The following is a 15,129-nucleotide window of genomic DNA, read 5'->3' on the forward strand; positions in this document are numbered from 1 at the left end:
CCTCACCCGGCCACCACCCAGAGAACAGCCCATTAGAACAAACACTCCGCATGCCTAGTCCAGGTTCCTGGTGGCCCCAGGCAGGCGAGTGTCTGCACAAAGGAGCTTATCCGCATCCAGGAGCTGGAGGCGACAGGTTTACTTAGCCTCTTAAGAAATACCTGTGGCAACGCCGAACACCCCGACTCATTGGGGATTTCCCAGGGCAGGGAGGAATGTCAGGCAGCCTGCTCACACAACTTGTTCTGTCGGTTACACTTGAGAGCCACGTGGACAGCAGAAGCCAAATTCAACAAATTTCCATTCGGAGACAAACTCACCTGATTCCCAGAACCGCGTAACTTTAGCACAACGTGCGAGCAACTGGCAAACTGATGAGCATGAGCACAAGCCAGCCAGCCACTCCACGTGCTTCTGTCTGAGCGTCTCCCTTTCACCCTCTTACTGAGTTTTAAACCTAAAAGCTACGGCTCAAAGTCTTGTCAAGAATATCTGGTTCCTACATTAAGTTTAAATAAGGTCTCAACAGCCAATTTGCAGACTGTCACTAAGTCAGAATCTATATAGATTGCTTCAGAAACCACGTTCCCCATGACACTCAGGAGAATTTCAAAGCGCTGAAGTCCATCCGTGCCAACAAGCACGTCCCTCAGTGATGTAGGCCTGCAGCTTAAAGGCTTACGTGTTGGAGACAGAGCCTTTGGTTCATATCACTGGGCCGGATAAAGATAATATAAGCGCAAGCTGCGTCCACCCTGGAATGAAAGGGCACAGGAGCAGCAGACCTGGAGGTCTGGTTCTGAAGACAATGGACTCGGACCCGGAACCACATGCCCTCTGTGTGCAAGCAAACGGCCCAGGAAGCCAGCACACCCGCAGGTGCTGGTCCCTTTCAAGGGACAGTGACGCTACCATCTTCCAAAGCGCTCAAGTCAGGGGCTCCACAAGTGCACGGACACACTGCTTCTCCTTCCACAGTAACAGGAGACTCCGGTTCTGCAGACTTCAAAGCCGTTCGTGCTCTGACCACCTGCCGTCGCCTGGTGTCTCTTACTGCCCCGTCAACATTTGATCCTTTGGGTAAAGACTGCACCTCACGTTCAACATGATCTTTAATGACCTCGATTCCTCAGGCTTCCGCCACAAACAACGCTTTCTTGCCCCTTAGTTTAAGGAGTTTAACAAAGCAGGAAGAATCATTGTAATTTCTAGCTCTGTCTTTCCTGAAAGAAAAAGTTTCTGCCACTGATGTCCCCTAAGGGCTCTTTTTTTTTCTTTCATCTTTTCAATGATTTCAAATAAAAACTCCACAGAGCAGCGGCTACAGTGGGAGCACTAACAGTATACCATATCATATTAAGAGGGAACAAAAGGGTCTGAAGGAAACCTTTGAATGAAAAGCCATCAGACGCTAGAGCCAAAAATCTTTAGAGCAAATGACCAGGACTGGCAATGAGTGTCAGAATCACAAGGCAGAAGGGTCTGTCCAGTCAAAGGGTTTTCCTACACCCGGGTCAGAACTGCTCCAGATGAGAATCTTCAACAGGAAAAGGGCTAACTACGAAGAAAAGCAACCTATTGATGTCTGAGTGAACCATACTCCACTGAACGTGGAATTTCCTTTGTGACCAAAGAAAAAAAAACAAAACTTCCCTGTTCCCTAAAGCTCTGTGTGACCCAAGGTCCCCCAGAATACTAGGGAAACAGTCACCACCGCTTGTCTGCAGAGCAGGCTCCCTGGAGTGCATGAAGATGTTCCAATGTTCTCAGCGTCCCAAAGTGTCCTTACTGTCACCTCCTTGGAGAGCAGGCGTACCCCTTAGCGAGCGTGTGGGGGTTGGCAACAGGGCTGCTCAAGACCAGAATGAGGGACAAAGCCTGGACATGAGCATGTGCAGAACTCATGGCCTATCCGAGTGCCCTTCATGCCTTTCAGTGTCTGACAGCAGAGGGCAGGGCCTCCTTCCCAACAAACACAGGGGCTCCCGAAAGGGCAGGCCCCAGGCTCTCCCCTCGGGCAGGGAGGGAGCACCACCCCTCCGCCATCACCTCCTTCATCACCACCATCACCTCCTCCTCCTCCACCACCACCACCACCAGGCCCACAGCGAGCACAGGACACAGAAAACTGAGCTGACAACTGCCGACAGAAAAGCAGAGCTAGCTCTAGAAAGCACAGAGAGGAGGGCAGACCGACAGTGACACCGAGTGGGCGGGGAGCACCACACAGACGCGGCCACAGGACGCACGCCGGACGGGACTTACTCATCGCTTTACACACAGCCATACAATAATCCTCAGACTCAAAATTGTTCCTGTTGCCGCCGCAGCCGCCATATATAAAGCGCACGCACTTCCCCTTGGAGAGGTCGAAGTACCAGCGGGGCATCACGGCCCGGCACGGCCCCGTCAGCGCCTCCTGGGAGCAGACAGCTGTGTGGAAACGGTCAGAAGGTCAGCGGGGCAGGGCAGCGGCTTCGGGGGCTCACAAAGCTACAGACCAGCAAGGGGAGAAGGTCCGAGTGACACTGGACCTCAGCAAAGGCCAAGACGGGGTGGGACCCGGGGGTCCCAGCCAACCATTGCTGCCAGCCATCGCTGAGCATGTGGTCCTCTTCCTTCCCGAGGCAAGGGAGAGCCCTGGGCCCTGAGAACACTGAGCAGTGCTTTTTGCACTGTCTGGAGCTTAGAGTGGGAAAGGGCTGATGTGGAGGAACTCCACAGCGCACAGCTCGGGAGCCTCACATTTCTGGTCTGTGTAGTGGGGACAGCTGCCTGCCTTGGCCGTCTCAGGGGCGCCCCGGGCAGAGGAAGGCAGCGCGGGTGCAGAGGCAGTTTCAGTGGCGGTCACCATCGTAAACACTACTCAGGCCTCTGGAAAGCGCCAGTGTACATTTTCTGTTCTCCAAGGTTAATCACAAACTTCTAGACTCGGTAAGTCATCGGCTCCTGGATGAACCCTAAACAATTCTTCAGCTCCTAAATGGCTTCAGATATACAGTCAGCAGGGGGCTGCAAAGAAGTGGGCTAAAACATTTACTTTTTATTTAACGGTGAAATTGAAAGGGCCCTGATCCCTTACCAGCAGGTCATCAAATTCCAGATGCCCTGATGGCCAAGCAGGGCAGCCTACAGATTGGAACACACTTAGGAAAAGAACTAAAGAAGTGACGTCCACTCCAAAACCTGGGACTTTGGCCTCACTGAGGAAGGGGCTCCCGGGCGGGAACATCTCCGGCTGGATATGGGAGAATCCTGCCGGAGGGCAGACCACATGGTCTCTCTGATTCTCTAAGTCCTCACAATGCACATCACAGTTTCCTGACTCCATCTGTCCGCTGCCAGACCTGGTAGCACCCAGAGCTGACCTCACTTTTGGGGCATGAAGCCGCCCTCCTGGGAGGCAAGCAGCCTGTAAATGAATGAAAGAATATTAATAGATTGTAAGTAAATGATGGCCAGGTGGTCTACCTCTAACGTCATGAGTGATCTCCTCCTCCGCGGCGGCCCTGTAGCTGCTGGGCTCGGTGGGGCTCTCCTCATTGTAGTCATCTCCCTTGAAGGTGTCGTAGTAGTAGTCTCGGTCTTCCACCACCTCCTCCTCCCCCTCCTCCTCCTCCTCGTCGTCGTCCTCCTCGTCTGCAGTTGCCTCTGTGAAGTCTTCCAGATCTGCTTCAGTAGGAAACTCACTAAAGGTCACAACAAAAAAGGAAGGTCACCACCAACTGCTGCGCACAGAGAACCACTGACTCCCTTTCCCTGCTCTGAGCCTCGGAGCCCAGAGGCAGGGAGTAATAAGTTCAGCCCATCCCTGGTGGCTCAGACGGGGGGAAAGAATCCTGCAATGCAGGAGACCCAGGTTCAATCACTGGGTTGGGAAGATCCCCTGGAGGAGGGAATGACAACCCACTCCAGAATTCTTGCCTGGGAAATCCCATGGACAGAGGAGCCAGGTGGGCTACAGTCCATGGGCTGGCAAGGAGTCAGACATGACTGAGTGACTAACACTTTCACTTTTTCACTTTCACAGTGAGCTATGCTGCTAAAAGCCCTGAGCCTGGCCACCTCATCAGGAGCTGACCGCCAGGGAGCAGGGGCCGAGTGATCGTGCAAGAAGGTGCGTGGCCAGGAGGACAGGTGGATGAAGGCCACTGGTGCACCTGGGCTCAGCCACAGTCGAGTGAGATGTGCTGGCCCCGCCCTGGAGGAACAGGCTTCAGCCAGGAGCCTGGGTGCAGCAGCCACAGCAGCCCACAGGCTCAGGACAGAACTCACCTTTTATAAACGTCGTAGTCTTCCTCCTGATCCTCATCGTCGTTGTCATCGTCGTCCTCCTCGTCCTCTTTGGACACCGCAGTTTGGACCACCTTTGTCTGCGGGCAGCACACGTACTCGGTGCCGTGGAACTGGTCCACCCCGCAGGGCAGCAGCATGCTGTAGCTGTACAGGGTCATCTCCTGAGTGAGGCAGGCCTGGGGGCCCGGGAACATGGTCAGGAGACAGCAGTGCGCTCAGAGACCCCACCCCTAGCTCTCTCAGGACATAAGTGCACTCAGAGATCCCACCCCTAGCTCTCTCAGGACACAAGTGCGCTCAGAGACCCCCACCCCTAGCTCTCTCAGGACTCAGCAGTGTGCTCAGAGACCCCACCCCTAGCTCTCTCAGGACTCAGCAGTGCGCTCAGAGATCCCCACCCCTAGCTCACTAAATCACAGAAGAAGCCCTCACTAAATCACAAAGTTAAGCCTTTCTCGTGGACACATTAATTTTTTTTGCCAAAAAGTTGTGACGCTACTACTTTACAGATTTACAAATTTCGCTTAACCTGCAATGGGAACATGTTATCTGGCCCAAAACAATGAAAGCCCAAAGGTGGAAAAAATTAAGGCTGGGGTGGTGGTGGTGGTGGTGGTTTCTTTGAGTCATTATCAACACTGGTTAATAGTGGTCAGTAATAACATGCATTCTTCAGCGGTGAGGAATTCAAATTACTTCATAATTAGACAAAATAAAGGCAACCGACAGGGAAAACCAACTAAACTTGGAGGACACGCTACGGAAGCTCATCCTCCTCAGAGAAGAGTGAAATGACTTCTGGTCCCGTCAGCACGCACGTCCACACAGATCTTCTGTAACTGGATATTTCCACACAGGCCTTGGGGTCTGCGGCAGCCTTACTGGATGCCCTGCCGAGAGCTTCTCAGCAATCCTTTTAACGTCCTTGACTCCAGGCGCTGGACTGTTAATACTGTACTTCCTTACCAAAATAGCTATTCTTCTTCCAAATATTTTTAACTTAGAAGACACAAGTAATTGTAAACTTTGATGAGATAAAGGGGACAAAACTGAGTTAAGAAGACTATTATTCTTCTGGAGAAACGCGCTCCTCTCTCTCCTGACAGGAGCGGCAGCCCCTGACGCTGCCGGCCGGCCGTTACCTCTTTGACCACGGTGTGCCAGCGCTGGTGGTTCTCGCACACCTCCATCCGCTCCTTGTGGAAAAACAGGCACTTCTCTGGAACTAGCAGCACATCACTGACAAATTCACCCACTGGAAAAGAGAAGCTTTGTCAGGAGCAAACCTGATCACGATTCAAGGTGAAAACGACCCTGACTGCGGGTCACTGGGACGGTCACGCAGCCACGTGCAGACAGGAGCAGTCTCTGACGCGCGTGAGCTGAGCTGCAGCTCATCTGCAGGAGCCAACTGGACGTTTCGGCTCCAGGCCAGCAGACACACAGCCGTGACGCCTGGGACTTCCTCCCTCCTCCCCACCCTCCATCCCTTACTCCCGGCAGGGAAAATGGGAAGAGGAGCCCATCAAGACCTCAAACACACACGTCGACTCCCCACCACCTCTGACTTCACACCAACAACAGTCCCAGCCTCTCACTCCTCTATTTCTGCCCACATTGCGTCAAGTAACAAAATGTCCAGGAAACTGAGACTGCCTGTTCTCCCAAAGTACAGGTGAACTTTACTTTAGCCCTCTGTGTACCTACAGACACCTCACTCTAAGACAAACCACCACTGTGATGACTGATCCAGGTACAGACTGTCAGTGGAGAGTGAATGGAAAATGGGGAGAGATGTCTTTGCAGAGGGAAGGTCTGGCAGACACAACTTTACCCGGGTGAGTGATAAGCTGATGGAAGTCATGTTCTGAGAACACATCACCTAGACGTCTTTCTGCTACAGTCATCTGGCTCTACTGCTAAGTCACTTCAGTCGTGTCCGACTCTGTGCGACCCCATAGATGGGAGCCCACCAGGCTCCCCTGTCCCTGGAATTCTCCAGGCAAGAACACTGGAGTGGGTTGCCATTTCCTTCTCCAATGCATGAAAGTGAAAAGTGAAAGTGAAGTCGCTCAGCCGTGTCTGACTCCTAGTGACCCCATGGACTGCAGCCTACCAGGCTCCTCTGTGCATGGGATTTGCCAGGCAAGAGGACTGGAGTGGGTTGCCATTGCCTGGCTCTAATTATACACAACGAGAGAATGAGATAGTTGGACGGCATCACCAACTAGACTGACGTGAGTCTGAGCAAGCTTCGGGAGTTGGTGATGGACAGGGAAGCCTGGTATGCTGCAGTCCATGGGGTCTCAAAGAGTTGGACACGACTGAACTGAACTGATACACAACAATATGACAGAATCGTATTCAGAGATATTGTGTTAAACAAAGGGCCTAGACTGTCAAAAATATTATTGTCATAAAAGACTCAGGAACTTCCTTAGGGGTCCGGAGGTTAAGACTCCACTCTTCTACTTCAGGGGGCACAGGTTAGATACTTGGTTGGGGAACTAAGACCCCACATACTACCAAAAGAATAAATAAAAGATTCAAAAGGAAAAGCTGAGGAACTGTCTAGATTAAATATAATACATCACCCTTTTTTCAAGGGAGCTGCAAAGGACATTATTTGAACACTAAGGACAGCTGTCCCAAGTGTGACTGCTGTACCACAGTCATAACACGAGAACACCCTTGCTCTTAAGAAGCTGAAAGCTACTTGGAGGTGAACTATCATAAAGTCCCAACTCACTTTCAAATGGTTTAACAATGAAAAGTAAGTAAAGTGCACAAAATAGACAGAGTAAGACGGATAAGGCAAAACTGGAAGCCCAGGTAACAGGTACAGAGTTCACGACTGCATTTACCATAGGTCTGAAGCTTCTCAAAAATAAAAAGCTGGGGGGAAATTACACATAGCTGCTTAGAAAATAGAGCCCTTATCTTTTAGAAATACATGCTGAAATATTAAAAAAAAAAAAAAAAAAGGTATCTGTGATTTGTTTCCAAATAATGAGGGGCTGTTGGGAGTGGGCCACAGATGGGGTAAGGGTAGTCCATGAACTGATGCCCATTTGATTGGGCAGTGGGCACATGGTGGGTAAGGCGATGATTCTCTCTGTGTCTGGGTATGTTTGTAATGTCCATAATAAAAGGCTAGACACTCTGGGTCAGTAGGTCCAAGGTGGGCCTCAGTGATCTGCACTCAACGAACATCCCAGGCTCTTCTGACGCATCATGGACAGGCCTCACAGGGCCCAAGTGCAGGACACCGAGGTGGTGCCGGCTCAGGGGAGACGCGATAAGTAGGGAGGGGAAAGGAGGCGGGCAGGCTCAGCTCTGACGTTTTACAACAGCAACAACAACAAAACAACAAAAAGGAAAACCTAATTAGGAAATTGTCTGGCAAGAAAGGTCTTGGGGGAATTCCCTGGTGGTCCAGTGGTTAGGACTTGGTGTGTTCACTGCCAGGGCCCGGGTTCAAGCCCTAGCGGGGAAACTAAGATCCCACAAGTCAAGTGGCAAGGTCAAAAAAAGAAAAGTTGTAGGGCCTGAACTGGTGTGAAGTCTACACGTAGACCAGCTTCCCAGCCTCACCACAGCCTCAGGCCTCAGTCTCTGGGAGGCCAGGGGCAGCCCCTGACCTGCTGTGAGGGGGAACACACTCTCTTGTCTTCACAAGCAGCTGCCCCATATCAAAACAGCCCTCCACAGGGCAGTGAGGTTTCGCTCCACTATTAGCACAGGGACTTTGGGGGCCCAATAGCTCAATTTGACATTAATGCAGGAATACAAAGGTGAATTACACACAGTGCTGCCCTCGAGGGCCCCAAAGGCCCCAGGGAAGTAGAAACAAAAGTTTACCATCAACCAGGCTTACAGTTGCAGCTTAGTATAGGCAAAGCCCAGTGGCAAACCAGGATTCAGCTCCACTGGGGAAGCAATCTGAGGCTCAATCTAAGTAGAAATCACTTGAATTCTGACATCCAAGTACCAGCTCTCATTGTTGACAATAACTGTATTTACTTGGCAATACATTTATTTTTGGTTTTTATTTTGGCCCCGCCTCGAGGCTTCTGAGAATAAGACATCACAGCAACCATCCCCATCCAAAAATCCTTCCAGAAATAAATAAGGACAGAAACAGCCACAGGCTCACAGAGCTCCCTTCTTTAGGTGCAGGAGTCCGTGTGTATATAAATGTCAGAGATGACTAACTCCTTCCCCAAAAATACTAGTACCCTTGCCTCTTCACACTTCACCAACTCTGTCCCACTCAGACCAGCCTGTTTAGATAAAACTTTATGGATAACGAGGCAACTAGTAGTAATGTCAGCTATAAGATTCAGTTTGAGGGGGAACATCGAAGTGTAACTTCTCATTGAATATATAAGTACCAGTGAAAAAGAGCCACACTGGGAAAGATCGAGTTGCAAAGGCTTATGGACAAGGATGCAAAAGGAAGAAATGATTGCTAGGTACTATCTATCTATTGTGTAGATAGCATTCAAGAATGCTCTTTCATTTCCTTAAGTTTGAGAGTTTTACAGAGAATGAATGAAACCTCGTACCCAGAGATGCGTTACAGCCAAACGCAAAGAAAAAACATCTTCAAAACCACATCACGCAAAACCTTTCAAAAGCCTCACACCACTGCAGGGTCCTCAGTTTTAAATAAACTGTGTTAAGCGCATGCAGTGTCCTTTCCCCCACCCAACATTTTTAAAACAAAGTCATTACTATGTATTTTAAATACTGTTACTCAGGTGCTGCCTCTGTTAGTTTGCTACGCATGAGAATGAGAAAAGCAATGAATCCCATGTTAGGAAAGGTTTTGATGAAGGGAGGGAGGGGAACAGGTTAAGTTAATGGTTAACAGAATTAGCCACACACAGAGAACAAAGCAATGGATACTTAGAGGGAAGGGGGGTGGGAGGAACTGGGAGCCTGGGACTGACGTATACACACGATTAGGTATGAAATAGGGAACCAACGAGAGTGGACTGTACAGCGCAGCGAGCTCTACTCAGTGCTCTACGGAGACCTGGACGGGGAGGAAATTCAAAAAAGATCTGGAAACATGGCTGACTCACTGTGGTACAGCAGAAACTAACACAATACTGTAAAGCAACTATACTCCAATAAATATTAATTGAAAAATAAACACATCCACAGAACTACAGAGGCTGTCTACTTTTTGTTAAACTTTTTATTTTACATTGGGATATAGCTGACTAACAATGTTGTGACAGTTTCAGGTGAACAGCAAAGGGACTCAGCCATACATGTACATGTATCCATTCTCCCCCGACCTCCTCTCCCATCCAGGCTGCCACAGAACACTGCAGGCTGTCCTCGCTTAATACTCTGTGTTAGTCCATTAAGCTTCTATGACCAAATCTGCCCAAGTCACCCAGGTTTCAGATGTGTGAACATAACTCAGGTGTGTTGACGCTGAGTGGTCAGGATGAACACACTCACCATGTTTGGAACAACCCTCCTTCTGGGTGATAAAATGTTACAGTGGTCCCCAAGTTCGCTCTGACTGTTCATACAAATGCATGGAGTCAGAACACCCTTATCAGCTGAGCCTTCAGATGGGCAGGTGGCACAGGGCGTGGCCGAGGCCGCCCTGACGTCTACAGCAGCTACGACTCACTCCTTCAGCTCCCGAACACTAAGCACAGAGTCTGATCTGGCTGGCGATACAGGACTTCAGCAAAATGTGTGGGCGAAGTAAGGGGACCAGAAGTCCACCCCTCAGGCTGCTGCAGTACTATGCGCGCTAGGGCTGTTAACAGTCATTTCAGACTCTCGACGTGAACGAAGCTGGGCCACTCTGAGGGCAGCGTGCTCACTCAGGGCTGTAGAGAAGGCTCACCCTGTTAAGTCAGAGGGTGCCCACAACGAGAGAGGCAGAGTGAGCAACCAGACAAGTCACCTATCAGTGCCAGAAAGCTGCGAGTGTCCAAAGGTCCCCAGTAAACTCCTACAGCCCTTGGCTTCTTAGCAGGTGAAGTTATCTCACTGTGAGCCAAGTGAAAATGAAATGTAAGGGACTTCCCTGGCGGCCCAGTGGTTAAAACTTCACCTTCCAATGCAGGGGGACATGGGTTCAATTCCTGGTCGGGGAGATAAGGCCCCATATGCTACGCAACATGGCCAAAAAATAAAAATTAAAAATATTTTTATAGTTTAAAAAAAATGTTTTTTCAAAAAGAAAAGAAAATGTGAGACCGGGGACCCTGACTCCCTGAGCGGTACCCAGAGGCCCCAGGATGCTCACCGAGACACTTGAATGGGATCACGATGTGGCTCTTGCACTGCTTCTTGTCCCTCCGGCACCAGTTGTCCACACTGACCGGCTGGTTTGCCTCCATCACATTTGTGATCTGTAGCTCTGGATACATCTGCAAGGGACAGGGAACACGCACGGTAAACGGACTTTGTCCATAACAGACGGACACTTGCTGGGCAAGTGAGGGCGAGGGTCTGTGTGCTCAGCTTCGCCATCGTCCTCTGTAAAGGTGAAGACACCTCCGCTGCCTGGTTCCAGCTGAACTCCTCCTCAAGTACAGACATTCTGTGACCATTAGCTTTCTTTCGACAGGCAGACTTCGGTACACTTCTAACACATCTTCTCTTTAAAAGGACCTACAGAAGCAGCAAGTTTTCACCCCGAAACGAGTCTATTAGGTATTGAGTCCACTTACAGGACATGCGTAAATAGCCGAGTTCATGAACTAAAACATTCGAAAGGCAAGTCTATGGAAGTGTCTGTTAATGAAACTATACAATAATATTCCAGCCCTGACCCCAAAGGCTAGTTTTGGCAAGAAGTTAAAACATCTCATATCCTTTTCTACATCAAGTGTTGACCTGAAAGGTCTGTTCAATCAGACCTGAGAGAATCCCTTACGATACTGGTGGCTCCTGGCTACAACCTACAAATGCAAAACACAAGCACACATGTGACACTGGGCCTGCTTCACGTCTTCCTGTGACACGTGGGAAGCCAGGGCTGCATCTCTATGGCCCCGGTCAAACTCCTGCAGTATTCCTTCTGGAAAGACCCAAGAGCTTGCAGCACGCCTGGGCCAGGCGCACACTCAGAACAAAAGCCTGCTGCCTGGTCATTACAAGCTTGGTCTTAGGTCAGAAGAGGAGAATGACAGAGCACCTATTTCTAAGGTTAATAGGCTCACACATGACCCAGAAAGAAAAGCATCTTTAAGCTTCAGGCAGCACGCTCACCTCCTGACAATACTGGAGAACTTCTTCTTTTGTGCCAAAGCAGCTCTGGGTGCCCGATGGGTCAGGCTCCCACCTCCCAGTCTGGATGTTCACATGCATGTTTAACTTCCCACAGAACATTGCAATCTGAGGTTCGGCGACAGCGAATCCTGTTCCAGCGCTGGCTGCGAGGGCCTACGGAGAGAAAACAATTACAGGGTCACTCCCTGGAGCCAGCAGTGACAGTACAACTGACCTTTAAAAACTCTTCATTAGTTACTATTTCTTCTTCATAAACAAATCCTTTTCCCAGGAACAAAGCCAGAATAAAAAAAGAGCTTTGGACGTCTACGGTCGAGAGAAAGGTGGGTGAGAAACGTAACCCCCTCTCCACCATCTGGATACTTCTGACCTGGGAACAGATCATCTGCCTGCAGTCCCCTCCAACACAAGCAATTCTACTTCCCAGCCCGGAACACACCAAGCCACAGAGTACAGAATGGCAGAAGTTCCAGGGATTTTCTATTCAGTTCACTCACACAACAAAATTTTATTGAGCAGCTACTATCTTTGCACAGCAGCATGCTAAATGCTTAACACGCAAGGACGAGCCAAAGATTACGTTCCCTGCCTGCAAGGGCTTACGGTCTAGTTCACAGTCGACCCTCACACAGAAAGTGTGATCCCATCCCAGACACCCTGAGGAGGAAGAGAATGCAGAGCTGAAGGAGCCTACGGTACAAAATAGGGATGTGACGTAGGCCTGCGAAGGAGGTTGACTGGGGAAGTGTCCCAAAGAGTGACACTGGGCATCTGTGTGGGGAGTGTCGACTCAGAGTCTGCTGAGGCCCTAAGGGAGGTGGGTAGCACGTAGGGTCCAGACTGGACAATCCTTAGACCAAGGAAGGATGGAGTGCTGAGCATTTTAAGTATAGCCTTAATATTTCCAAACGCAGCTCTGATGCTCTCTGTATGCATGGGAATGGCTCAGGAGCTGGAGAAATAACAGTAGCTCGGGTAAGACACCCCTGGGAGACAGGAAAGGCTCGGTGATGATGGTGAGGGGGTGTGATACATGAAACGGGAACACTAAAAGGGACTTCAAGAACAATTTCATCTCGTGTTAGGAAAAAAAACCCCAGCTATTTGTAGCCATTAACAGCTCACAAATTACAGGTGACAAAAAACATTTAGGTATGATGAAGCTCCTGCAGTCTCATGCACTAGAAAAAAACACAGGCATCTCTGCGTCTGCAGATACACCAATATTCACAGCGACAACCACAATAAAGTTTTGTTGTCTCTCCTAATATAAAGATTTTTTCAAAACAGAAATTAAACATCTTTTTAAAAACGTGAAAACTTGAGGGTCGGGTTAGATTATATGGTCCATTATGACCTTTTCAAAAAGAGCAAAGAGCATTAATATTAAATGGTTTTCCTATTAACAGGAGAAAACAGATTTGGCTTTTAAAATATACAGAAAGTCGTGTTTTCCAGCCAAGTCTCCTTGATCTGTGCTGAGGGACTGATTACAGACCTGAATGGTCCTTCCAATCAGAAGCCTACGTTAAATTCTGAAATACCACATTTTCCAGGACCAACTTACCACCTGTGCAAGTTTTGCTTTGCAGCTTATTAAAATTAGCCTGCTTTCCACTAGCATGAGACAAGGAAGCATGAACACTTGCTCGATAGTGGGGGGAAAGCTAATCTGGATCTAAAATGTTGCCAAGATCAATCAGGGCTGAGAAACACTTCAATGAGATCCAATAAAGAGAACAGTCAGCAACTTTATTAAGTAGAATAGATCGCTGCCCTACTGTGAGGAATAATCATTTATTAAAGTAGAAGACAAATAACTATGCCTTCAGAATAATTGATTGTGAAGCTACATACTGGAGTTAAGTCTTGTCTACTTCAAAGAAAGAAAAAAAATATTTAAGGTACCTGGGGAAAGAATGCACAGGTAGTACCCTAACTCAGGGGTCTCCAACCTTAAGTATCTAATGCCTGCTTATCTGAGGTGGAGCTGATGTCATTACAGAAATAAAGTGCACAATAAATGTGCTTGGATCATCTCAAAAGCACCCCCTCACCCTGGTTTCTGGTGTCAAAAAGGTTGGGGACCACTGCCCTAGTGGCATTTAGCTCAAATAGATCATTAAAAGGTATAAAGAGGCATAAGAGAAATATGCTTAATTCTCACAATAGCTGGAGATACGCACAAAAAATGCCTCTTGTACTGGTCCTTCTTCTTCTGGGAGCCATACTAAGGCTCAGGGCTAGTAACCTGGGTTATGATGCGAAGGAAAATGAGCATGCAGCACACAAGGGGGTATATACAGAGACAGAGGGGAGCAGACCCCAGGATGCACTCTGCACTGAAACCAGTATTCTCAGCAAATTCCTTCCTTCCAACTCGTCAAAAGCTTAGACAGAAATAAACCATCAACGGGTCAGGAAATAGTATTTCCTAGTGGCTTAGACGCTCAGTCATGCCTAACTCTTTGTGACCTCATGGACAGTAGCCCGCCAGGCTCCTCTGTCCATGGAAGTCTCCAGGTAAGAACACTGGAGTGGGTTGCCCTGCCGTCCTCCAGGGGATCTTTCCAACCCAGTGATCAAACTTGCATCTCTTACGTCTCCTGCACCGTAGGTGGATTCTTTACTACCATGCCACCTGGGAAGCCCAGTATTTCCTAAACCTGCTACAAATGAACTACTATGGTTAAACATGAAAGATGCTGAGCAACAGTTTCTAAATTCTGGACTAGACTTATGGATATATACAACAACATGGCTAAATCTGAAATCAGATTCGTGGTTATCCATAACAACTGGGAAAAAGGACAAGAATATTTTTGAGCAATAAAATTTTTTTTAAGTTGTAGTCTGGTAATAATTGCATGCATATAAACACTTTTCCCATCTCAAAAAATGGTATATTCTAATATTAAACAAGTGGAATGCCAGGGTGGGATCTCAGGGGTGGTATCTTATCTTTCAGAAGTACAGGGGCAAGGGAGGGAAGCCATTTGCCTCTTATATTCCAAAAATGAATATAGGTAAGAAGCAGTGTCAGTTACGTGAGCTCACCCAGGCCACAGAGTGGGCGTGGTCAAGATCATGGAGGCAAATGCCCATCACACAGCAGATGATGGTCCATGTGTGGCTGTTGGTTGAAAGACCACAAAGGTTCTGACTGTATGAATGCTCAGTTTACGGGTCAACCACGGAGGTCAGTACACTCGTGGTAAGTGCACTTAATCTTTGTGTAGAGAGAGTCAACAGCATCTTCCCCAAAGAAGATCTCAAACACCCAAGGGTAAAGCAGCAGGAAGCAGCAGCTTGCAGCCACAGCTCCTCACATCAGATAACACCAAGGAAAAGGAGGGCAACTGGAATCGGTCCAGACAGCTCATATGCTGCCGTGATTCACTTCTGAGTTCAGAAAGATTAATCCTTGTGGTCATCAGAGACTCTCAAGAAGGTATCATTTGGAATATAAAAAGCCTCTGCGGACCGCATCCAGGAATCAACTAATCAAACATACCCTAACCTTACCTACAGTACAACAGGATTTTTTTTGTTGTTTTTTTG

General features: G+C 48.7%; 1 protein-coding gene across 4 annotated transcripts in view; it reads right to left on the reverse strand.

Annotated features, from left to right (window-relative positions):
- The window catches only part of APLP2 (amyloid beta precursor like protein 2), a 62,584-nt gene that overhangs the window by 17,322 nt on the left and 30,133 nt on the right, over window positions 1-15,129 (reverse strand). For 2 of the 4 annotated variants that reach the window (XM_086383125.1, XM_086383124.1), the window contains exons 2-7: window positions 11,548-11,721; window positions 10,580-10,703; window positions 5,439-5,551; window positions 4,276-4,472; window positions 3,472-3,689; window positions 2,266-2,433 (exon numbers count right to left, since the gene is read on the reverse strand). In XM_086383125.1, coding sequence (XP_086239251.1) covers window positions 2,266-2,433; window positions 3,472-3,689; window positions 4,276-4,472; window positions 5,439-5,551; window positions 10,580-10,703; window positions 11,548-11,721 — 994 coding nt within the window. The remainder of the gene's footprint in view (window positions 1-2,265; window positions 2,434-3,471; window positions 3,690-4,275; window positions 4,473-5,438; window positions 5,552-10,579; window positions 10,704-11,547; window positions 11,722-15,129) is intronic. The other 2 variants (XM_086383128.1, XM_086383127.1) reach the window with 1 other exon arrangement.

This window comes from Bos grunniens, chromosome 29, assembly GCF_055505025.1.
Source record: "Bos grunniens cultivar Pamir isolate PY7600 chromosome 29, Bosgru_T2T1.0, whole genome shotgun sequence".
NCBI classification, from domain to species: domain Eukaryota; kingdom Metazoa; phylum Chordata; class Mammalia; order Artiodactyla; family Bovidae; genus Bos; species Bos grunniens.